At 43.1% G+C, this 25,171-nt stretch overlaps 2 protein-coding genes across 2 annotated transcripts in view; one reads left to right on the top strand and one right to left on the bottom strand.

The window, feature by feature from the left end:
* The window catches only part of Dcaf13 (DDB1 and CUL4 associated factor 13), a 30,246-nt gene extending 25,614 nt beyond the window's left edge, over positions 1-4,632 (bottom strand). The window contains exon 1 of the mRNA XM_059247330.1: positions 4,437-4,632. Coding sequence (XP_059103313.1) covers positions 4,437-4,506 — 70 coding nt within the window. The 5' untranslated portion in view covers positions 4,507-4,632. The remainder of the gene's footprint in view (positions 1-4,436) is intronic.
* Positions 4,633-4,755: 123 nt separating this feature from the next.
* On the top strand, positions 4,756-22,270 carry Slc25a32 (solute carrier family 25 member 32). The gene is made up of 7 exons (XM_059247329.1): positions 4,756-5,134; positions 12,458-12,608; positions 15,346-15,431; positions 17,649-17,809; positions 19,902-20,015; positions 20,285-20,430; positions 21,308-22,270. Exons 1-7 carry the CDS (start codon positions 4,981-4,983, stop codon positions 21,444-21,446), a joined length of 951 nt encoding a protein of 316 aa, XP_059103312.1. The 5' UTR covers positions 4,756-4,980; the 3' UTR covers positions 21,447-22,270.
* Positions 22,271-25,171: the final 2,901 nt, after the last annotated feature.

Consider the following 25,171-nt stretch of genomic DNA (forward strand, 5'->3'; position numbering starts at 1 on the left):
ATCTTAACTCACATAATCTGCACAGCATCCTACAGGTTATGCTCTACTGCTATCTTCCACTCTATAGTTGGTGAAACTGAAGCACACAGATGCTAAGTAACCTGCCTGTACGCATGTTCTTAACTAGTCTGCCAAACAAATTGTCTCGTTCTAAGCCTGTGGCTAACCAAACTCAACGTGTAACAGGAAACACATTGCAAACCTTGGTTATTCCCCAATTCCACCTTCCACAGTCTCCAATCCCCAAACTCAAACACTCTTCCTCTTTGAAAGTCATTCTTCCCTTTCCCGTACATCTACTAACTTAGTGTTGGGCCTTAACACCTTATACCCAGACTACTCTACTATCACCTCTACTTGATTTGGCAGCAGAACTGTCACCAGATTAATAATTAATCATGCCAATCCCACAACTAGACATTTCTAAAGGCTCCCTGCAGTAGTTGTCAAGCCTTTAGATTTGTCTCATTGTAACATGGTCCTTGAGAAGGTATATTTAATATAAGCATGTATTAAAGATGCTTTGTTTTCATTAAAATTTTATTTCCAATTAAGCCTCCTGAGAGAAAAATTAAAGGCCCCCAAATGTGTGTTTCAACACCTGGTTTTAATGGACAAAGATTCACTGATTTCCACACAGTGCCATGTTAATGGTATACAAACGCACTTACATAGTATTGACCTCTGGACAGTGCCATGTTAATGGGATGCTAACATACTATAACCAAGCGCATGCTGGCACATTTTTCTGTGGTGATACATGTGACTGCAGTCACTTTGAACCTCTCACTGGTTCAGTTAATATGGTGCTGGTCAAAGTGAGGACTGTACTTCACAAAAATAGGCAGATCCAAAGAGAAGATGTCTAGAGCTGGCAATATTCATTTAGCTATATTTACTTTTTGGTCATATCCACCAGGTTTTCCAAAGTTATTTTTGAAGTATGTTTTGGAATGTTCTATCTACTCTTATTCCTACAACTAACTGATATAATATCTAAGTTAAAAAGAAGGTAGATCATGCTGTTTCCAAGTATTTTCACATAGACAAAATCGATCATCATTATAAACAACACGTTCAGTATGAGTTTTTAAATAGTAAAAACATTTCCAAACATATATTCTCAAAAGAATCTCTGAACAGCCCAATTTTTAAAGCATTTCCTCACTTATCATTAAATGGACTTGGAAAAGTTGACCATGGTGCTGCACCTCTAGTCCCAGTGCTCCAGAAGCAGAGGCAGGCGGCTCTCTGAGTTCGACGCCAGCACAGTCTATATGGAAAATTTCAGGCTGGCCAGGGTTAGGGATGCTGTCTCAAAATCAAATAAACAACAGGGGAAAGGGACTTGGAGCAGATTATATGCTTTATTTTCTTTTAAAAGTTAAAGAAAGCATCTTAGTTAATATCTATAACTAGAGAAAAGTTTACCAGTTTCAGAAATACTTAATTTTTTTGTTTGTTTGTTTGTTTTTTTGTTTTTCAAGACAGGGTTTCTCTGTGTAGCTTTGCGCCTTTCCTGGGACTCACTTGGTAGCTCAGGCTGGCCTCGACCTCACAGAAATCCGCCTGCCTCTGCCTCCCGAGTGCTGGAATTAAAGCTGTGCGCCACCGCCGCCCGGCAGAAATACTTAATTTATAGTTAGGTTCTTCAAGAACTTTGCCTTAATAAAGTCAAGGTACTTCTGTGAGAGTGAACATTTTTATAGTCTTTCCCTTCATTCTACAAATTACTACACCCCACAATAAATAGAAACTATAATATGTTACAATATTCAAAAGGTAGAAGCAAGTCCTCCCTTGTCTGCTCCCGTGCCCGCCCCCTCCCCATACTTAACATTTGGCTGAAATGAGGTTGTAAGTTCATTATTACATAAATAAAAATTAGAGGATCTTGTTTGTTTGTAAACAGGGGTCACTGTGGAGCCCTGGCTGGCTGGGAACTCACAGAGACCTGCCTGCCTCTGCCTCTGTTTGTTTGTTTGTTTGTTTGTTTTTTCAAGACAGTTTCACTGTGTAGCCCTGGCTGTCCTAGAACTCGCTCTGTAAACCAGGCTGGCCTTAAACTCACAGAGATCCACCTGCCTCTGCTGAGATTAAAGGCATGTGCCACCATGCCCAGCTCTTGCCTCTGCCTCTGGAGTGCTGGAATTAAAGGCTTAAACCACCAAGTCTGGCTCAGTTTGTTTAAGATAGGAAGTAGACACTGATGTTCTAATTGTTTTCCCCATATTGTATTGGATACTCTAAACACCTGCTTTTAGAGGTACAGAGTTGAGTTCCAACCCCTTTCTGGTCTTCTAAAACTTGGTCTCACTGTTTCATCAGCTTCAAAGCCTTTTGGAAGTTGAGCTCCAACAGGTTTATTCACTGTCATTTAAAACTACCTGTGCAGGCAGGCGGTGGTGGCGCACACCTTTAATCCCAGCACTCGGGAGGCAGAGCCAGGCGGATCTCTGTGAGTTCGAGGGCAGCCTGGTCTACGGCTCGCCTTCCAGGACAGGTTCCAATGCTACACAGAAAAACCTTGTCTCAAAAAAACAAAACAAAAACCAAAAACCCTACCTGCGTTTTTCTTCTGAACATCCCTTCCATTAAGACTTAACTTTCATATAAATTTACTCCAACCTCATGCACCCATTTAAAATATTCACTTGAAGCCTTCTAAATCACAACTACTGTATCCACCTCCAACTTCATTCATCCAGTCAAGGACAGACTACTAACACTAATGTAGCATGTGACATACATCATAAGCACATGACAATACAGTTTAAAACTCCCATAAAAACCACATATATTTGTGTAAGGTGCTCCTACACATGAACCACCCACATCAGAATTATGGATATTTTAAAAATTAAGGCTCAACAGTACTTACCCCAGTATTTAAATACTGCATAAAATTTACAAAGAAACAACACTAAATAAAAATAGACAATAACAAATGTATTTCTTGTTTTACATTTTACAGTACTCCAAAAGTTCTATTTTTCCATTTTACTATTAACATTTCCATTACAAAACCAAAATAGGGAGACATTGTTAAAAAAAAAAAAAAGTTAATAACAAAAATGGCTATATCACCTAGAATAAGATTCTGTGCCCAGGCTGTCACCCGCTCATTCATTCATTCAGACATTTAGGAAGCAGCTATTTATGTGATCCACTGTCTAAACACAGTGCATATAGTCAGATGATTCTCCCCTCTTTGTAAGCTTGGTCTGATAGGAAAGCCTGCTAACCAAAATATAATCATGAGACAATGTAATAAGCACTGACAGAAACCAAAAAATATGTACTGGAAACACAGAAGAGGTACTGAAATGCAGGAGGGCATGTGCAGGGTATAAGTATGGAAAGATTATGGTTGAAAGAAAGCTCCCATAGGTACAGCTCAAAGAGAAAGGCTGAAACGTACCGGTGCTGGCAAGGGTAGCATGAGCTACTTACCAGCTATACACTGATTGGTGAACGTGGTGAAGAAAAAACCAGTGAGGTTTGAAGACTCAAGATAATATCAAATCCAAGTAACAAATCTAGTTTGCATTTAAGAAATATTATCTTGTTAACTTACCTTGGGTGCAGAGACCATATACCACATTTTAGCAATGCTCACACACACACACAAGACCATAAACCACATTTTAGCAATTCTCTCTCACACACACAGACCATATGCTACATTTTAGCAATTCTCTCTCACACACACAGACCATATGCTACATCTTAGCAAAGCTCACACACTCACACACACACACTCACACACACACACACACACACACACACGCACGTTGATAACCTCTAGTAACAAGCTAGCTGTTCCAGCTCCATCTTCTATCACTTACTCTCATTCACTCTAAAGACATGATACTTCTTTCCTATGCCTTAGTTATCATTATTCCCTTCAGTTAGAATGATCTGTTCACACAAGATTGGTCTCCTGTCATTTACGTTACCAAGAACTAATTCATAAAGCGTCGGCATGCTAACGGGGAGCAGACCAGGAAAGATAAATAAAACTCACCAACTTCACTGTAACCGTTCTCTCCTCAAACTCCCAAGAGTAGTTATGGGAAAACTGACCGCTTTCAATCTCTCATCTTTTTTCCTTTCCTTCTCCAGAAGTAGATAATCTAAGTGCCGAAAGCAGCAGCTAAGTTTTAAAAAAGTCTTGAACCCTTAACTCACGAGTTTGGCTCAAACTCCACTTTCCAACAGCTAGAAACCTGAACACGGAACGACGTAGACGGGTTGACAACGGGAAGCACTCCTCCTAGACGTAACTACTTCCCACTAGAGGAAAATGCTAAAAAGGTTACTGAGATGTCGTCTGCCGCTCAGTTCCTCAATAGCCCTGTGTGGACATAGCTCGAAAGCTGCCAGATCCAGGTAGTCCGGGAAGGCGCCCCTTCCTCGGCTTCAGCTCGTCTCACCTCTTTGTATGTCCAGCTTGGTTTCGCGGACATAGTTGTCGGGGTTCCGGCTCAGCATTTTCACCTTCATCTTGGCGGCTGTGAGTCTCAGACTCCACGGAGCCTTTGGCCGGGCTCGGCTTAAGGCGGCCTCCTCGCAGACACACGACTTCCGCCTTCCGCGGGCTTCTTCCTGTCACGTGGCCCCGCCGCGCAGCAGCCGGCTGGCTCAGCTGGACCCCGCGGCGTTCCGTAGTGGCTCCGGCCGGGGCTGGGGGCGGTCCTTCCGCTGTCGCTGGCGTGACGTCCTGGGGGCGGGCCCGCGGCAGCTGTGGGCGTGGCCGAGCGGGCTGGCCTCCGCTCGTGCTCCCTCCCGCCGCTCCGCCCGCGGCTCTCCCCGCTCCGCTCCGCTCCGCTGCCGGCTCCCGGGCTCCGGTCCCGGAAGTGGACTCGCGTCCTGCGTTCCTGGCCCCGGGCCGCCGCGACTGTCGTCACCGTGGCAGCCACCACATCTCGCCCCACGTCGGCGGCGCTAGGCGCCGTAGTGCCGACGAGCCCCGAGCCCATGACAGGTCAAAGCCAGTCGGCGGCCGGGTCGGCGGCGTGGAGCACGGTGTTCCGCCACGTCCGGTACGAGAACCTGGTGGCTGGCGTGAGCGGCGGGGTCTTGTCCAACCTGGCGCTGCACCCGCTGGACCTCGTCAAGATCCGCTTCGCTGGTAAGAGCCCGCCCACGCCGCTGGCGGCTTCCCTGGCTGTCAGCCCCCGCGAGGCGCTGAACCCCCAAAGGAAACTCGGTCTCCCCGACCTCCGTGCTGCAAGGAGGAGGGCCCCGAAGATGATGCTGAGTACTTGCGGTGCCTGGAGCTAAGATTTAGGAAGGGAACCCCAGTTACTGTACCTGGCCTGGGCTTTCCCCGAGTCCCGTAACCCTAAGGGATAGGGAAAGTGAGCGAAGTTGGAGAGAAAGGAGAGCGTCCCATTTGACCCTGGTGCGTGCGAGTCATTCGCTGTTGAGGGTAGTTTGAAGTCTTAGGGCAGCCACGTGTTGGGCGGTGTAAAGTCAAACTAAAGTGCAAGTCCTTGAGCGGGAGCATAGTCCTCCGCAAAGAGTAAGGACTAAGTTGGGGATAAAAATATTCTTGAAGTATGCATTGTCCAGTGAAGGAAAGAGGAGCTGCTGTACTCTAAATAACTGCATTCAAGTGCGGATTAAGTATTTGGAAATTAGCACGGCATTTTAGGAATTAACGCCAAGTCGAATTTCACAGGTGTTCTTTGGTAACTATTTAGAACCCATTTTCTGTTATTTTAATTATTACAAGCCATGGGGACAAGATCATGATGGGAAAAACCACAAAGACTGCTGACCCAAGCTAGTGGGAGCCCACGGACTCTGGACTGATAGCTGGGGAGCTGGCATGGGACCGCACTAGGCCCCTTGAATGAGGGTGACAGATATGTGGCTTGATCTGTTTGTGGGTCTCCTGGCAATCGGACCAGGACTCATCTCGAGTACGTGAATTGGCTTTTTTAGAGCCCATTCCTTACGGTGCCATGCCTTACTCAGCCTTGATGCAGTGGGGAGGAACCTGGGCCTACCCCAACTTGGTATGCCAGCCTATGTTGAATACCCAAGGGAGGCCTTACCCACTATGAGGAGTGGGTGGGAGTGGGATGGGGGATGGGGGGGGCGGAAGAAGGAGAGGATGGGAACAGGGGGTGGCATGTAAAAAAAAAAAAAAAAAAAAAAAATATATATATATATATATATATAAAAAGCCAAATTCTTCCTTGAAAAATAAAAGTTTTATAAATGGCTTTAGTAGAGTATTTTAATTTCATTCAATCTACTTGATGTATGTATGTCTTACTGTTTGAACAATAGTATCCGAGCTACAGAAGTATGAACAGTTTCTTGCTGTCAGGGAACTTAAAAATCTAATTGGCCTAACTTACATAAGAGAATTCTACACAACATAAAATCAAGAGCAAAGTAGAATAAATTCGAATACAAAATAGCAGCACAAATAGACTATATATAAGGAAAGTTGGGGCTTAGCACTCCCGCAGGACCCATGTTGGGTTCCCAGCACCCACTTTGAGTAGGTGACTCCAACTGTCTATAACTCCAGCTTCAGGGAAATCCAGCACCTCTGGCCTCTGCTCACACCTGCACTCACATATACATACCCACACAGGGACACATATAGGCAATTTAAAATAATAAAGGTAAATATTTTAAAAAGAAACATAGGTGGCTTGTATGTATCTTTAAAGGTTCTGTGACTATTAAAGTCTTCAACAAGATTAATATTTTGGCAGCCAGAGAGAAGACAAGACATTCTGTGGTGAAAAATAGGTGATACTTGGGGAGTGTGTCCTAGAAAAGATACCACAAAGCCGTATAATTCCATGGAGTTTGACATGCATCTGTAAATATTTTTTTGTTGTTGTTGTTGTTTTTTGAGACAAGGTTTCTCTGTGTAGCTTTGCGCCTTTTCCTGGATCTCGCTCTGTAGACCAGGCTGGCCTCGAACTCACAAAGATCCACCTGCCTCTGCCTCCTGAGTGCTGGGATTAAAGGCGTGCGCCACCACCGCCCGGCAATAATTGTTATAATAAACAGTTATGACTATTGGCAGTAACTTTCGTTGAACATTTCCTAGGACTTTATTATCCCCTCTATGCAGATGATGGCGGGAGCTGTTGAGTAAGTTGCCCAGGTCACAAGGTTGCAAACACCAACCTGAGGTTTGAGTTCAGCAACTTCACTTTAAAACTGTCGTGCACTTAACCATGCTCCACATTAACTCCGCATCCCTGCTTACCGTGGCTTGAACATGAATCAAGAATTTCAGACTTCTGGAGGTGTGGGTCTGTGTCCTGGTGTCCCTCTCACACAGCCTCCTCTAGGAACAGAAGGAGGAGTTGACATTTTTATTAAGGAAAGGGTTGGTCAAGCCGGTGTTCAGACATTGCTGCGAAGCTGACCGAGCCTGAGGCAAAGGGAAACCTCCGTACCTGAGAAGATTCATTATCTTAAATCGAGCAGAGTGTTGGATGCTTGTAAGACAAATAAGGTGGTTAGAGACAGAATGAGGAAGTAAGAGTAGATAGTAACCCCTAATTGAAGTCCTTCCCACATCAAAGCAGGCCTGTGTAGTAGTGCAGTTGGGATGGTGATAGGAAAGAGAGGAATTTGGGAAGATGAGAAGTTGAGTTATCTTAGTTAGGGTTTCTGTTGCTGTGATAAAACACCATGACCAAAAGCACCTCAGGGAGGAAAGGTTTATTTCTTCTTAAAGCTTTATAGTCCATCATCCAGGGAAGTCAGGGCAGAGAAATTCAAGGCAGTGACCCAGAGGAGGAGCTGATGAGAGGCTGGGGAGGAGTGCTGCTTACTGGCTGGCTTTTCAAGGCTTGCTAAGGCTGCTTTCTTACACAGCTCAAGACTACCTGCGGGGGGTGGGGGAGGGTGGCAGCCCCCCTCCACACCGTGGTCTGAGCCCACCTCCACCATTAATCAAGAAAGTGTCCTACAGACTGGCCTACGGGCATTCTAGATGAAGGCATTTTCTCAGTTGAGGTTGCTCTTTCCAGATAACTAGCTGTGTCAAATTGACATAAAACTAACCAATACATGCATCAGGACTGAGTAATTCCTAGATTTTGTGCTTTCATGGAATTAAGCCCACTTAATAAAATTATTGTCTAGCAATGAGGAGGAAGGTTAGTCCTAAATGTGTGTGTTATGAAACCAAACAATTCATTGACTCCCAAATCAACTGGAGTGCCAGTGTCCCCGGTTTAAAGAGCATAGAAATGTTATGTAAGAAAGGTGAAGGAACTATTTGAGTTTCATGTGGAAAATGAACTCCAGTTGTGAGTTGGTCCCGAGGTCAGGCATAGGTCAACTGGAAATTACAGGAATGCAGAATTAGGCCTGGCAAGGTGGTGGTATTCTGCAATGAAACTCATAATGACAACGTGGCTGAGACATGCTGGTTGAAAGAGGTTAGATACGTGATATTGTGGATGAGCTCAGGGTTGAGTGTTTGCCTAAGCACCCGTAAGTGTTAAGCTCAACACCTAGTATCACAAAAGAAGTAGAATTATCTATTTAAACACAAGTAAAGGGAATGTATTAATTAGAGAAACAAGCTCTTCAGTTGTGACTGAGCCAGCACCTCAAACAGTTTGTCCCGAGGTGGTAAGACTCCATAGTACGTATAGCCAGTATACTTACTGTCGTTCCTCAGACTGATTTCAATGACTGCCTTCTGTCTCGGCTCCTTCCATATACCAGCTTCTTTCTTCAGTTACTGTCTTTGGCATCTTCCAGTGTTACTACCGGCTGTTTCAGTGATGTGAGATCACTGCTTGTATGAAATTCCTCAGCTCATTTAGACTAAAACTCACTGCTGGTGTAACAACTTCTATTTGACATTAAGGAGACCCTCATTCAGGTCTTCATCTCAATAGTCTCTTCTTCTCTCTGTCTTCAAATTTATTCCACTTGAGGACACCACAATTTCCTTTTCTTTGTGTGTATATAATGAAATTTTTACCCTGATAGTAGGGCAACTATTATATTTTTTTCTTTTGTTTTGTTTCAGTTTGGTTTTTTAAGATAGGGTTTCTCTGTGTAACTGCTATGGCTGTCCTGGAACTCAAACTCAGAGATCAGCCTGCCTCTAGAGATCAGCCTGCTTCTGCTTCCCAGTGCTGGGATTAAAAGCGTGCGCCACCATGCCTGTCTGTTTTGTTCGTTTTTTACATGAGGAAAGGAAAGGAGGAAGCAATTTCCTTTCTCAAAACATCTATGTGATTCTTTTAGACATAACTGGACACAAGTTTGAGAAGATAATGCCTTGAAATCATAGCCAAACTTAGGTGGGTTTTTGATTTTTGGGTTGGTGGGGGGGAGTTGTGTTGTTTTTTTGTTTGTTTGTTTGTTTGTTTTTCCTTTAGAAACTTTGTAGTTAGGTGAACTGCAGCAAAACACCACTAACAGACGGAATGGCTTAAACAACACCAGGAGTGTTTTCTCCTGGGGATCTGGGGACCAGAAGTCCAGGATCAAGGTGCTAGTGGGATTGGTTCCTAGTGCGAACCTGTCCTTGGCTTGCATGTAGCCTTTCAATCTTCATTCCCCAGAAGGGCCGGCTGCAGGTGCTGTGACATTGAGAACTAGGCTTTTACGTGAGCTTTGGAGATAATACAGTTCTCTCCACAGCCCCTTCCCCCACCCACCCTTGCTTCCACACTAATTCCCTACCATTTCTTCCTCCACCAGCCCAACATTGGTGCCACCAAATCTCCAGTTCTCCTCCCAGATTGCAGAGTGTGGGGCAGCATGCTTGTATTTGCTGTTAAGTGTCTAGCTGTAAGCCTTTCCCGTCCTTCTAAGGACCAGCACCTAGTCATCGTTTCCTGTTATTCACCGTTATTGCTAAGATTAACTCTCCAGCAGTACAGCAAGCACTGGTTGTACCTATGAAAAGCAGAGGAACTTGGTTTTGCTTTTGTCGCGTGCTATGTGAAAGTTTGCATCTTGTGTAAAATGTAGGAAATAGATGGTAGTATACCCACTTCAGAAGGGAGCATGCTGAAACTCAGAGGGCTTCAGACCATGTACTTAATAAAGGGAATCAGGTTCCCATAGCCCCGTGCACTTTAGTCTCAACTTGTAGTGTGACGTCGACAGGTTAATGATGAGGGTCACTGACTGCTTGCTCCAGCTTTGCATGGCACTGGTAAACAGTAACGGTTCTTCTTTGCCGGGCTCCAGTCTGCACAGTCGCAGGTGGGGGCAGTGAGTTGGGCATGCTTACATGTAAAAGACTGTAATTTGTGTGGACTTTTTGGAAGGCACTTTCACTGTGTATTTCTAAATTTACATTTATACACTTTGACCCATATTACTTCCCTTTCTAATGGCTGATGGTAAAGAAGTAATAAGAAACCACACAGGATATGTGTGGTTTACAGAATATTCTTAGGAGAACTTTGTATTAGGAAAAAGATAAACAGAACACCAGTCGGTGATGTTACTACATACCTTTAATCCCAGCACTCTGGAGGCAGAGACAGGCGGATTGCTGTGAGTTTGAGGTCAGCCTGGTCTACAGAGTGAGTTCCAGTACAGCCAGGACTACACAGAGAAACCCTGTCTTGAAAAACCGAGAGAGAGAGAGAGAGAGAGAGAGAGAGAGAGAGAGAGAGAGAGAGAGAGAAGCAGAGAGAGGGAACGGGGCATATGAAAGAGAGTAGTGGGAGGGAAGGATGAAACAGAAACAGTATAATGACGCGTTCATGTAAAAATGCTGTAATGAAACCCATTTCCTTACATGCTAAACCTAAAACATTGATTTAAAAGATGAGAAATGGTTCATTGATCAGAGAGGAGAGCGAGTGTAGAAATGATAGAATGGATATGTGATGGACAACAGAGAGTGTAGATGTGATGTATGATACATGTATATGTATGATACATGGCTATGAGATGGACAGTAATCACATTTTTTCAACATCTTATTTGGGGAAGTCTGCCAGGAGAAATGTCTAAGTTCTAGAGTGGAGAAGAAAGGAACAGGTGAAGCTATATAAAATAAAATTGTTACTTGTATCGTAGAATTGTATAATGTAGAATGTGGTTTTGTAATTTGGTATCATATGCGTGATATGGAATGTTCCCTACTATTGAGAATACTTAATATTCTGCTTCCAGGATTAAGTGACTTCTTAACAATAAAGCGATTGTTGATACTGCATTGTTCCATATTGTTTTCCTACAACCTGCCCACAGTCCTGTTAAGCATCCCTCATTCCCCCAAATTATCCTGTTTCAAATGTATTTTTCATTTCCTATAGAAGCAGAATAAAAATAAATGCCAAATTTACCCAGGCATAGTGGCACTCTGTACTTCAAAATACTACTGCTGCTTAAAAACAGATGGCAGCATTTTCTGAGATGTAGACAGGTCCAAGAGAGCTTTATGTGGTAGAAAAGAAAGATAAAAAGGGCCTCTCTTTCTTTTTAAGATGGTTTCAATTAAAAGGAAAGAAGAGGCCGGGCGGTGGTGGCGCACGCCTTTAATCCCAGCACTCGGGAGGCAGAGCCAGGCGGATCTCTGTGAGTTCGAGGCCAGCCTGGGCTACCAAGTGAGTTCCAGGAAAGGCGCAAAGCTACACAGAGAAACCCTGTCTTGAAAAACCAAAAAAAAAAAAAAAAAAAAAAAAAAAAAAAGGAAAGAAGAGGGTGGTGACTGGTCCCCAAAAGCGCATCTGTAAATAGTAGTGTCATTTGTTGAGCTGTGTGGGACCTGGAATAAGAACCGTTTGGGAAAGGATGGAGGAACCTGGTTCAGTTTTAGAAAATAATGTATAATGTTCAAGTGAAGTACCCCAGTACTTTATATTCTGACTGTGTAGGTGGTGGTAAAGAGAGAATGTCCAGGAGTAGCTTGTCCTTGCTCCAGACCCCTTCCCTGCTCACCCTCAGATCTTGCTGGCATTCTTGGTAGAATGAAGCAGCTGACTAGTTTATTTTATTTTTTTTTTGTAATATTTTTATTTTATGTGTATGTACCATTTGGCCTGGTGCCCACAGAGTTCACAAGAGAGTGTCAGATCCCCTGGAACTGGAGTTACAGGTGGTTGTGAGCCATCATGTGGGTGCTAAGGATCACACTCAGGTCCTCTGCAAGAGCAACAAGTGCTCCAAACCACTGAGCAATCTCTCTAGCTCCTGAGTAGTGACTTTAAACATTTGAGTTCATAATCATGAGTATCTGTAACAAACATACAGGTGTTTGGGGCTGTTTGAGGGGCACTTCCTGAAATGCTAGAGGTTTTCATATGCTCTTGGCTGAGTACTTTGATAGGTGTACTAATTTAAAGATACTAATATCCTAAAAAGAGTTTCCTCGCCCGGAGATTTTTCTTTTACCTTACTTCCTTTACGGACCTGATTGTGTGTTGTGTCTGTGTGTGATTCGTGAGCAGCATTCTTCTCACCTGTGTGTTCTTCGATGCAGTGAGCGATGGACTGGAAATAAGGCCAAAGTATAAAGGAATTTTACATTGCTTGACTACCATTTGGAAAGTTGATGGACTACGAGGACTTTACCAAGGAGTAGCCCCAAATGTGTGGGGTGCAGGTTTATCCTGGGGACTCTACTTTTTCTTGTGAGTAGATCTGGGGGGCTTTGACATTAAAAGGAATCTTTGCTTTAATGTTTTCTGCTTACTACCTTTTTTCACACCTGTGATTGATGACTCATTTAATCCTTTTTTTTTTTTTTGATTGGAAGGATTAGAAAGCAAAGTAGCTTGTTAGTTTCCTGTCTGCCAACTGTTATCAGAGACATTTAACCTGGGACAGAGTTGCTAACAGGAAGAAGGAAACATGGAGAGATGGACAAACATCCTCAGAAACTGTTGCTTTGGGCCAGTGGTGGTGGCACACACCTTTAGTTCCAGCACTCAGGAGGCAGAGGCAGGCCTCTGAGTTCGAGGTCAACCTGGTCTAGAGAGTGAGTTCCAGGACAACAGGGCTACACAGAGAAACCCTGTCTCAGCAAACCCCCTCCCTACCCCCACCCTTCCCAAAAAAGGAAACCATTGCTTTGAAATGTATTCAGGAAAGTTAAAGGTTCAGCTGATCGCTGTGGGCAACAGCATTAAAGAGCTTTTTGTTTTAGTTAAAGCCATTGGAAAAACTGCTAATTCTAATTTACAGTGACCCTTTACAACCTCTTCAGGAATTCTGAGGTGCTGTGACCATATTAGTACTCTGGTGCACTTTTAACAGCCAAAATAGACTAGAAAGAGATGAATTAACTGGTTATTTATTAGTGGTTTTGTAAGTGTTACAGTAGTAACCTGAACCTGTTTTTTAAGATGAATCCCACAAATTTCAATCCTTGAATTCAGTCCTTTAAGGAAACTATTTTCTTTGTGTATAAGAGATTAGTTCCTGAATACTCCCCAAGTAGAAAATGTCATAAGTACTGAAGTATCATATATGGTTATGTATGATACATGGTTATATATTTATCCTCAGCGAGAATCCCAGTCGATGCATAATGAAGTTTAAAAGCAGGAGGGATAGACGTGGGAGTACGTATAAGAACATACGTACAGAAGATCCCTGTTGGGAAGGGATAGCTATGGCCGATTCCCACAAGAGTGGGGATACACTCCACAGGCCTCTTACTTGACTTACCCCATCATCATCTCACAGTTCATTTACCTGTCAGACACTGTCACTCTTTGGAATAACACCTGGTGCGTTCCTCGTAAAGAAACCGCAGCAAGCTCCTGAGCAGGAGTACATTGAGTATAAAAGGGCATGATCACAAAGCATGACACTGTGGTGGAGGAGAGTGCTGCGGCTGTGAGCTTCTGGCCTGGACAGTCCACTGTGTGTCTTAGTCACTGTTCTAGTGCTCTGAAGAGACCAAGGCAGCTCGCTCGCTCGCTCTTTCTTTCTTTTTTTTTCGAGACAGGGTTTCTCTGTGTAGTTTTGGTGCCTGTCCTGGATCTCACTCTGTAGACCAGGCTACCCTTGAACTCACAGAGATCCACCTGCCTCTGCCTCCCAAGTGCTGGGATTAAAGGTGTGTGCCACCGCTGCCCAGCCTTAAGACAGCTCTTGTAAAAGGAAGCATTTACTCTATACAACTCAAATTTATAATGCTGTGTGTGTGTGTGTGTGTGTGTGTGTGTGTGTGTGTGTGTGTGTCTGTGTCCCCAAGAGTATCTAAGAACAGGCTATGTGAATAAAGTATTATATGACAAGGATTTCTTAGAATAGGTTGCTCCCAGCCCAAATCTTTGCAGAGGAAAGTGGACATTGGGTTAAAGAAATTGGGGCCTGGTAACACATCTCTAATCCCAGGTAGATAGGGGCAGGAAGATCAGGAGTTCAAGGTCATCCTTTACTCATAGTGAGTTTAAGGCCAGCCTGGCTCACAGAAGACCTGCCTCAGAGAACAGGATAGGGACTGGAGAGATGGCTCAGCTTGCTGATCTTCAGAGAGTCGGAGTTTGAGTCCCACTCCTACATTAAACAGCTCACAACAACCTGTAGTTCCAGCTCCAGTTTCTGTGGGCACACATAATAGAAATTTTTATTTACCATATAAATAACAAAAACAAACAAACAAAGCGGGCTTGGTTTGTCTTTCCTGCTCAGAAACATTTAGTGGCTGTTTGCTGCCACACAAGACCTAAATCTCAGCCTGCCCTCTGTGGCCTCTTTCTCCTAGAGTGCTTCCTCTGGTTATAACACTTTCCCTGTTGAAACCCTGCTGCCTCAACACCCAGTCAACACCCAGTCCGTGACACTTCTGCACAGCGACTTCTGGGATCTCTCAGTCGGTCTCCGAACACCTCAGGACACTGTTGTTGACACTTACTTTGTACGGCTGTTAGTACGCCAGTGTCCTCGTCAGTCTGTTAAAAGATCCAGTGCGTGTTCACCTCTCTGCCCATCAGAACGCTGATTACTGTTGCTGAGCATGTGTTCGCCCGGTGCCAAGGTCCATATCACCATAGAATCTTTTCCTTCTCCCTCTTGTCTTGTGCTGCTGTTAATGGCGGATGGTGTAACTAGACTATTTCACATATATATATATATATATATATATATATATATATATATATATATATATATATATATATATATATATATATATATATGTATATGTGTGTGTGTGTGTGTGTGTGTGTATTCCTAGGTGTATTTGTTTATGGGAGGGTAGTGTAATCCACTGTGAGCCATTTCCGGCATATCTGTTCTTAAATGAGGTCTCAATTTGTGGTTTCATTATGTGTTGACTTTTTCTTTAGAGATTATGCTTTAAAATGGACGTTTGCTTTATGACTCGTGTTCAAATTAAACTGTGTTTAATGTTTTTAGTTACAACGCCATCAAATCATATAAGACAGAGGGAAGAACTGAACAGTTAGAGGCAGTAGAATACCTCGTCTCAGCTGCTGAAGCTGGTAAGGCAATGATGACATCACCTTCCAAACTTAATTCCTTGGGCAGGGGCAGGAGCTTGAATGTCCCTCTGTAGCCCAGGTTGGGCTTGTGACCTTTTGCCTCCAGGCTTGATTTTTCTTTCTTTTTTTTTTAAAACCTCCTCACCCTCATTAAACATTAGAGGTTTAAATGTGTTCATCTAATCTTGTGAAGGTAGGAGTCTAGACTAAGATGGTTTGGGAGGGGCTAGAGATGTGGCTTGGCATGTAAGAGTATTGGCTGCTCTTCAGAGGACCGAGAGTAGATTCCCAGTACCCGCGTGGTGGCTGGGCCATCTCTAACTCCAGTTCCAGGGGATCCAACACCATCTTCTGACCCCTGAGGGCAACACACACACACACACACACACACACACACATACACACACACACGATGCAAATACATACATGCAGAAATGACGTTCATATACATAAAACAATTTTTGGAAAAATTACTCTTAAGAGATGATTTGGATAAAGTGTTTCAACTTATGTAACTCGGGACCTTTATTCTCCTGCTCCTGTGTGTATGCCATCAAGAAAAACAGTGACCCATGAGTGCTCATAAAGCCTGTTTTGATCCCTTGGTTTCTCCATGTTTACTGGGTATTCTTTAAAGCAAGAACCGTCTATTTTTGAATACTTACCTAAGTTATGATAGAATTTGATATTTATTTACTATTGCAGGACACTCAACAAATAAGAAAATTAACCAGATGTATTTTTTTGGTGGGGCAGGAGATGTTTGGCTGGTGTTTGTTTGTTTGTTTGTTTTAGATAGACTCACATAACACACGCCCAGTCTGGCCTTGAAATGACCTTCCCGCCTCCCACCTGCCAGCAGATGAAACTTTCAGCAAAGTGATCACTTCTGTAAAGATGATAAAAATGTGCCTTATTCTCTGTGATGTGGGAAGGCTATGGTGACTACCTTTGAAAGGATTTGAGGGTGTTGTGGTGGAACTTGGGGGGACATACATGTGCACATGTGGCTTGAGGAGCCACATTCCTGGTTCTTCCAAACCCCAGCCCCTCTGTTTTATGTGCGTCTCCTAGGGCCTAGCCTCTACCCGGGGCTACATTGGTTAGGAGTCTAGATAGCTTGGCTCTATCCTTACAAGGAAACGGTTTAGTCTACCTCTCACTAACTAACCACAGGAGGAACTTTTTGACCAAAGTTAAGTTTTCCCTTTGACTGTTGGGCGGCGTCTCAGAGGCCATATCTCACTGTCCCAGATCATCTCACTGTCTCAGATCATCTCACTGTCCCAGATGATCTCACTGTCTCAGATGATCTCACTGTCCCAGATCTCAGATCATCTCACTGTCTCAGGTCATCTCACTGTCTCAGGTCATCTCACTGTCTCAGGTCATCTCACTGTCCCAGATGATCTCACTGTCTCAGATCATCTCACTGTCCCAGATGATCTCACTGTCCCAGATGATCTCACTGTCTCAGATCATCTCACTGTCCCAGATGATCTCACTGTCCCAGATGATCTCACTGTCCCAGATCATCTCACTGTCCCAGATGATCTCACTGTCCCAGATCTCAGATCATCTCACTGTCTCAGGTCATCTCACTGTCCCAGATCATCTCACTGTCCCGGAGCATCTCACTGTCCCAGATGATCTCACTGTCTCAGATCATCTCACTGTCTCAGATCATCTCACTGTCCCAGAGCATCTCACTGTCCCAGAGCATCTCACTGTCCCAGATGATCTCACTGTCTCAGATCATCTCACTGTCTCAGATCATCTCACTGTCCCAGATCATCTCACTGTCTCAGATCATCTCACTGTCTCAGATCATCTCACTTTCTCAGATCATCTCACTGTCCCAGATCATCTCACTGCCTCAGATCATCTCACTGTCTCAGAGGCAGCTGCTTCACCACCACCCGGCTTATTTTTGTTTTTAAAATCAGAATTCACTGTGTAGCCTGGCTGTCCAAGAACTCACTATGTAGACCAGGCTGGCTTTCTGATTCATACAGATCTGCCTGCCTCTGCCTCCTGAATTCTGGGATTAAAGGTGTGCGTCACCACACCTGGCTTTACCCCAACTCTTGATCAAGTGGGCCTTCTTTATGCTATGTGCACACTGTTGAAAAAATGTTCTTTTCTAATGAACTATTCTTAATTTGGATTAAGTGAATGAGTACCTGTATGCTAATTAATCTTTAAATATGATTTTAGGAGCCATGACTCTCTGCATTACAAACCCATTATGGGTGACGAAAACTCGCCTTATGTTACAGTACAGTGGTGTTGTTAACCCCTCGCAGAGACAGTACAAAGGAATGTTTGATGCACTTGTGAAAATATATAAATATGAAGGCATTCGTGGATTGTACAAGGTAACAAATTATCATGAATGTACTTTGAATAACTGGAAACAACAATTAATACTGGGTTTCGCTTTTGCTTCTGTTTTGGGGACAAAGTCTTGCCGTGTAGCCCAGTGTGCCTTCGACTCACCCTCCTATCTGAGACTACTGCTCTGTGAGGTCACGGCACATGCCACCATACTGGCTGCTGCTTGTCCTTGCTGCCCGGTTGGCGGCTCTTTTGTTCACTTCTGAATGGCCTGTGTTTGGTCCTAAAAAGAAACCAAACTTATGCATGAAATAATTGAATGAAGTGGAAATTTTGTTTATAATTTTGAAATTGTTCTTTAAGCTGTGTGTCCTCTGTCTCCATGACTTTGATTTGTCAGGTGTCTTTAGTGAGTCATGCAGTTAGATCACCCTTTGCTTACTGTCGCCCTTGGAGGTTGTCTGACAGTGTGTGGAGAAGAGGTCGGGGGTCTCAACAGGGTCTTATTTTTACTGACTGTGAGTATAACATGACTTTAAAAATAACCACCAAAAGGAAAAGTCAGCCCTTACCTGTTGGTTGGTTGTTTCTTCAGCGCCGGGAATTGTGTGTGTGTGTGTGTGTGTGTGTGTGTGTGTGTGTGTGTGTGTGTGTTTGGTTTTTGAGACAGCGTGTCTCTGTTTACTCATGGCTGTCCTAGAACTCACTCTGTAGACCAGGTTGGCTCCAAATTCACAGAGATCCTCTTGTCTCTCACTGCCCAGTGAATGTAGTATATTTGAAATTTCTTCCTAATGGCAGCAAAATCTGTTTCCAGTTTTGTCCTTTTTTCTCTTGCCTTAATTTCTCTTTATATTAGTTACTTTGTATCACTCTGGGCACAGTGTGTGAGAGAAGGAGAACTTACATGGCTTGCAGGGTCAGAGGTGTCGGTCACAGTCTATGGTGGTGACGGGCAGAGCAGCCCCACGCTCAGGAAACAAAGGACCGATACGCAGGACCTCCACTGGCTTTCTCCTTTTCCATCTGACCCGACTCCAGCTCTCCAGCTCACAGAATGTGTGTCTGTGCGCTGGGTGTGTGTGTGTACCACCCTCACATGCACACCCACACCGTGACCCGACTCCAGCTCTCCAGCTCACAGAATGTGTGTCTGTGCGCTGGGTGTGTGTGTGTACCACCCTCACATGCACAACCACACCGTATCTCCCCGGTCACAGTGACAGCGAAGATTAACCATCACGGTCCTTTTCTGTCTTTTATTTAGGCTGAAGGTTGGAAAAGTAGGAAATTTTACTTTATTTTTTAAGAATTATGTAATAGCTTTAAAATCACTAGCATTATAAACTTGAGGTTATGGATTACTTACTGATCTATCTATAGGCAGTTTTGTTTGGAATTGTATCATTCAGTTCTGTATTTTCTTTCCTCACTTCTTACCCTTTTCTCTGAGAATACCTTTGCACAATCCTTTGAGATATCATTAACTTGTTTCTGTTTTTATTTTTTTTACTAAATTTAACCTCCTATTCAAACCCCAATTCTTGATAGTGTGGGTCTTTTTCATGTTTGTGTATATAGTATTTAAAGAAAAACAACCCATGAAAAAAGAAGGCAGTACTGTTCTACTGTTCTTTTTTTTTTTATGATTTATTTATCCTATGTGCATTGGTGTTTTGCCTGCATGTATGTCTGTGTGAGGGTGCTGGATCCCCTGGAACGGGAGTTAGAGACAGTTGTGAGCTGCCATGTGGGTGCTGGGAATTGAACCCAGGACCCCTGGAAAGAGCAGACAGTGCTCTTAACCACTGAGCCATCTCTCCAGCCCCTGCAATACTGTTCTTTCTTTTTGGCGTTTTGAGACAAGGTTTCTCTGTGTAGCTTTGGAGCCTGTCCTAGATCTCGCTCCAGGCTGGCCTGGAACTCACAAGATCCGCCTAGCTCTGCCTCCTGAGTGCTGGGATTAAAGGCGTGCGCCATGACACCCGGCCTGCAGTACTGTTCTTAGTACCATGTATTAAAATGGGATTTATGTAAAATGTAGGTGAATTTACATAAAATAATATGAAAATATTTTAAGTCTGTCTTTCATTCAAGCTGTTTAATTTTGCTTTTCTTTACCGTTCCCTTTAGGGATTTATCCCAGGGCTGTTTGGAACATCACATGGCGCCCTTCAGTTTATGGCGTATGAACTGCTCAAGTTGAAGTACAACAAACACATCAATAGATTGCCAGAAGCCCAGCTGGTGAGAGGGTCCCTTTACAGTAACGTGGGCACTAAGTGGGTGGAAGATTTTTAATATGTTTACTTTGATGATATTGCTATCATAATAAATACTCTGTCACTAATTTAACTAACAGCTAAATATTTTATAAGCTAATGGCACAAATGTTAAATAGAACCCCATATTAAATAAACCTTGTGTTAAAGAAGGAACAGTATTTTTATTTATTTAAATGGTTTTTGTATATAATTTTTGCTTTTAAAGAAATGCTATTTATGTTCTCATTTTAGACCACAGCAGAATATATTTCTGTTGCAGCACTATCCAAAATATTTGCTGTAGCAGCAACATACCCGTATCAAGTTGTGCGAGCCCGTCTTCAGGACCAGCATGTGTCTTACGGCGGTGTGATGGATGTGATCATAAAGACGTGGAGGTGAGAGCATGCCTAGACTGTCTACTCCATGATAGGTTTTTAGGATTGACCAGTTTGCTGTGGAAAAGGCACGGTTGGCCGTCCTTACTTTCCTGTTTCCTGTATATGTCACAATACGTCTCTGAAGCCTGATTTCTTGATTGGTAAAATCAGACTGTTCAGGCCTACAAAGTTGTCATAAAAACAATGAAGCAGATATCAGTGCTTTGAAAACTTACCAGCACAGAATTTAAGTCGTGAAATATTTAATTGACATTGGATATAAGAAGTCAGAAAGCTAGTTAAATATGTTTGAGGCCCTGTACCTGCTACTGGCCCTGTAACTTTTGCAAGTGCTTGTCTCCATATGTAGAAGAGACTATGCATGAGAATAAATGATTTTAGGCATTAAGGAAATAAACTTTTCATGTGAGCTATATTTAGTTTTTTGTGTCACTGATACCAGTTATGAGATTGTGGACATACTGCTGCTTGCTGGTTTGTCTGAGAGAGTCTCTGGATGCCGCTCTCACTGGCTCGCTATTGTGGTACCTAGTGCCTAGTCCAAGCCAACTTCAGAGACTTCAGACTCGTCACAGTCCCTCCTGCCTCAGCCTCCTCCAGGGTGCTGGAGTTATAGGCCTGAACCCCCACACCTGGCTGCCATGAGAGAAGGCCAAGTGCCTGCCTTCGATCTGCTCAATCTCCAGCACCACCGTCCTTGTAAAACATTTGGGTGCCTCACTAAACAGACGACACTGTCCATTCTCCTCTGAGGTGTCCTTACCTCTTCTTTCATCCATGGTTTGGATGAGGCTTGACTGCTTATCTGTGTTAATGAAATGTTGGTGTGTTCACACTGGCACTTAGGAAATTAAGGTGTCTGCTCCTCCTTTAGGAAAGAAGGCATCAGTGGATTTTACAAAGGCATTGTTCCCAATTTGATCAGAGTGACTCCGGCCTGCTGTATCACCTTTGTGGTTTATGAGAACGTCTCACACTTTTTGTGTGACTTCAGAGAAAAGAAAGTAAGGTAAAAGAAGATTCCAGTGTATCTGCTTGAGGCAGCAACCAACTCCTTTGTGTTTAAAACACAAAACTCAGAAGAATACAACAGCATCACACCTCATGCTCAGCGTGACTATATCAGAAGTCAGAGGACTGAAAATCTTGATGTTTTCTGCCCTGGGCTTCTCTTATGTGTGGAGCTTGGCTGCCTCTGCCTGCAGTGGACACCATCAGCATAACGTTGACGCTGATAGCCAGTATGAGAATGGACACGGCCTTCCATTTCGTTGTTGAACTAGGAGCTAATTTGCAATATTTGTAAATAATTAGATGAATTTTTTTTCTGAACTCTCTTGCCTGGATTGGCTTTAAAACTGACCCATGTGCAATAGCAAGGAGCTGACTTCTTACAAGAATGGCTGCATTTCAGGGTAAATTAGACACAGGGGACTTAGGAATAAGGTGTTATACAGATCCAACCCATTCTGAATGGAGATGTTTTGTTAGAAATAAAGTCCATTATAAATGTGCTTTCATTTGAATCCAATTGGAACACGCTAACTACAGAAACTGGAGAATTCATGTATTTACTCTGAGAAACATCTGCTATCTTTCGCCGTTCCATTTCTTAATTATTTAAAGTGTGATTCTGGATCCCAACCGTGTTTTTTGGCCATAAACAGTATGTGCTTGGAGTATATAAAGTCTGAGCTTCCGGGATCCAATGAAGCCTTCATGTAGCATGTGTGGTTATAAATCACTCATCAGGAATGCCGGGTTCCATTTCAGAGAGGGCGTGTTTGCTGTGAGCTTGTTAAAAAACTAAAGAAATAAACATTCTTTTTTGTCTTAATTTTTAGATTTGTGGATCCCTCTACATTGGTTGCTCAGATTCAGGTTGAAATACAAATTAGGTTTAAAGTCTCCAGGTTTAAAGGCCTACCCCCAAAAGGCTGCTGAAGTAACACTAGTTTCTTCTCATAAGCAGCTGCAATGCTGTTGTACTAACATCTATTTTTTTTGTAAATAAAACATTATGATCAAAGCTATATTTAAAGGGGTCTTTGAAAATAAGCCTATTTTCTATATTTGGAAATGGCATTGTTTTTAAAATAAAAATGAAAAGATAATTTATATTTACAAATAATTGTGTTTACTGTAATATTTTTACCCTTTTTTAGTGTGTTTTTTCAGTGACAATGGTGCATTTTTAAATTGTGACACACTGTAACAAAAAGCAAGTTTCCAGCAAGTTTTCTAAATTCTTGGTGTGTAACTCTTTAAGATTCAGGGACAATAAGTCAGTATTCCCAAGAATTCTTAGAAATTTCAAAATTACTATTTTATACATAGTCATAACCATACACTTTAAGCTCAAATTCTTGTTTAAAGAATAAAATACACTGAGTTTAGTAGTTTATAAAAAACTTTAACCTATGGGAATATTTAAACAATGGAAAACATAATTTAAAATTCATATCTCCCAGCTAAGGAAACTAGAATTTTGGTTTTTTTTGTTTTTGTTTTTCAAGACAGGGTTTCTCTGTGTAGCCCTGAATGTCCTAGAACTTGCTCTGTAAACCAGGCTTGCCTCAAACTTGCAGAGATCCACCTGCCTCTGTCTCCCAAGTGCTGGGATAAAGGCTGTGGCACCACCACCCAGCTAGAATGTTTTATAAATCATGCATTTCATCTGAGTTATACTATAATTTGCATAAGATTCACCCTGATGCCTGTGTCTGTATGGAGAGGCAAGCTACAGTTGATGTTAAAGTTTTAGAGGTATCATAGTCATTCGAATCCTCCTAAGTACCCTAAATTAATAAGACAATTCTTGTCCTCTGAGAGCTTATAAGCTTGCATAATAAATGACTGGGAACATGAAGGGTCATACAGTGCTCTGCAAGAGCTCTGTTAGTCATTCAGCAACATTATGGAGGTACCTCTGTCAGGAGTACTGATGACATAGTAAGCAAACCAGTTGGATTCACACCATTAAAAACATTTACACAGAATACAGTTGTTGGTTATTGAATGCTATGAGGCAAAAGCAGCAGTGAGGGTGATGTGAGATGTAGGACAGTGAGAAATAGGAGGCCTCAAAGCAGGAAGTAAGTTGACTAAGAGGAGAGCAAATTGAAGATGGGGCCATTGCAGTGTGGCAAGGTCACAGGTTGGAGAACCTGACTGGCTTCTTAGTTTGGCTTTGGTTTTCTGTTTGACCTAAGACAAACAGTTTCGCTCCTGTCGGAAGCACCTTTATCTGTAAAATGGTGTTAGATCAGTACTAGTGATTCCCAAGGAGAAACTACTTGTTGAAGTGAAGGAGGGTGTGCTCTAAAAAATCTGTAATCTAAGACTGGGCCCAGTGGCACACACTTTCATTCCCAGCACTCAGAGATCTGAGTTTGAGGCTAGCCTGGTCTACATAGAGAGGAATAGATAGCTCAACTTTAGCCTGACACTACAGAACATGAGGAATGGATTGGGCCACAGGTTGTCTCAAACTTGCAAAGATCCCCTAACCCTGCCTCCAGGTGCTAGGATTAAAGGTATGTGCCACCATGCTCAGCCCATTTGGTTCTCAAAGCAAGTGGTCATTGACTTACGAGAAGCAAGTTGTGTGGGGGAAGGTGTCAATGTATTACTAACAAGGATAATCAAAGAGTGGACATGTATGTTGTGGGATATTTTGATTGCACTCTGACACTCCCCAGACTGCCAATAAAATTAAACCTTCGACCAGGGGGAGGAGCCAGTGACTAGATGACCAGAATTAGCCATAGAGAAGCCAGAATTTGGATAGAGAAGACACACAGGAAGAAAGGGGCAGGGACTAGAGTTTGAACTTGCTTTTTGGTTCTGGGATGAGGGAAGAGACACATCCCCTTGAAGTGTCTCTGGCCCAAAAGCAAGGTCAGCTAGTTGCTACTCAACTTCTCTGGGCTAGCAGGTTTTCACTGCAGCCTTTGACTCCCGAGTCTTACTGATAAATGCAACGATAGAGATTTAATTTAAAGCTACATATCTCAGTTGCAGCAGAACCAGGGCCAAGAGACCAGAACCCCCACCAGGCCTTGGCCTGAGTGGCCGGTGGGATGCTGACTGTGGGGCTGTGGGACAGTAGACGATAATTAAAGTATCAGTAGTTTCATGTGCAGCTCCTAAGCTGACAGAAAAGCATCAGATGTGAGCTGTTAGCTAGTACCCATAGCCCCGAAAAGGGGATCTGGATGTGTCACCAGCAGTGTGTGTTGCAAATGAACAAGTTTAAAGTACATAGCTGTACTTCAACAGAATTAAATGAATCCAAATAAAGAGCATAATGCAGTAGCTGGGCTAATTAACATTAGCAGAAGCCAGATCTTGCCCAGTCTTGTAGCCTGGTAAGAAATTTAGACTGGGAGATCTGGATTTAATGGACAAACAAGCAGGAGATAGCAAGAAAGCCACCAGTCAGGATGCCTTGAGTAGCTAGTCAAGAGCTAGTGACCTTAACCTGCTGCATGGAGTCAGAGATGATTGACAGCTTAAGGAACTGGAGCAAGATTTCCAAAGGACCATGGGTCGGGCTTAAAGGAGTTTATTTTGAAGAGAACTCTGGCAGGTGACAGCGGAGGTGGTCTGTTCTGGGTGGTGAATTATCAGTATGATAAGTGGAAGAGCATGCTAAAAGCTTGAAAGCAGAACTTGAGAACTCTTGGAGCCTTACTTAATAAACATGCTGGCTTCTTAAAATGCCATGCTGGGTGAA

Source organism: Peromyscus eremicus, chromosome 20 (assembly GCF_949786415.1).
Source record: "Peromyscus eremicus chromosome 20, PerEre_H2_v1, whole genome shotgun sequence".
In the NCBI taxonomy this organism is placed as follows: Eukaryota; Metazoa; Chordata; class Mammalia; order Rodentia; family Cricetidae; genus Peromyscus; species Peromyscus eremicus.

What these genes read in the sequence shown, in the direction of transcription:
- Slc25a32 (XM_059247329.1), top strand. Translation starts at nt 4,981, where the DNA reads ATGACAGGTCAAAGCCAGTCGGCGGCCGGGTCGGCGGCGTGGAGCACG. An exon ending in CGTCTCAGCTGCTGAAGCTG is followed by an intron (nt 15,432 to 17,648) that starts GTAAGGCAATGA and finishes ATATGATTTTAG; the next exon opens with GAGCCATGACTCTCTGCATT. An exon ending in GATTGCCAGAAGCCCAGCTG is followed by an intron (nt 20,016 to 20,284) that starts GTGAGAGGGTCC and finishes TTCTCATTTTAG; the next exon opens with ACCACAGCAGAATATATTTC.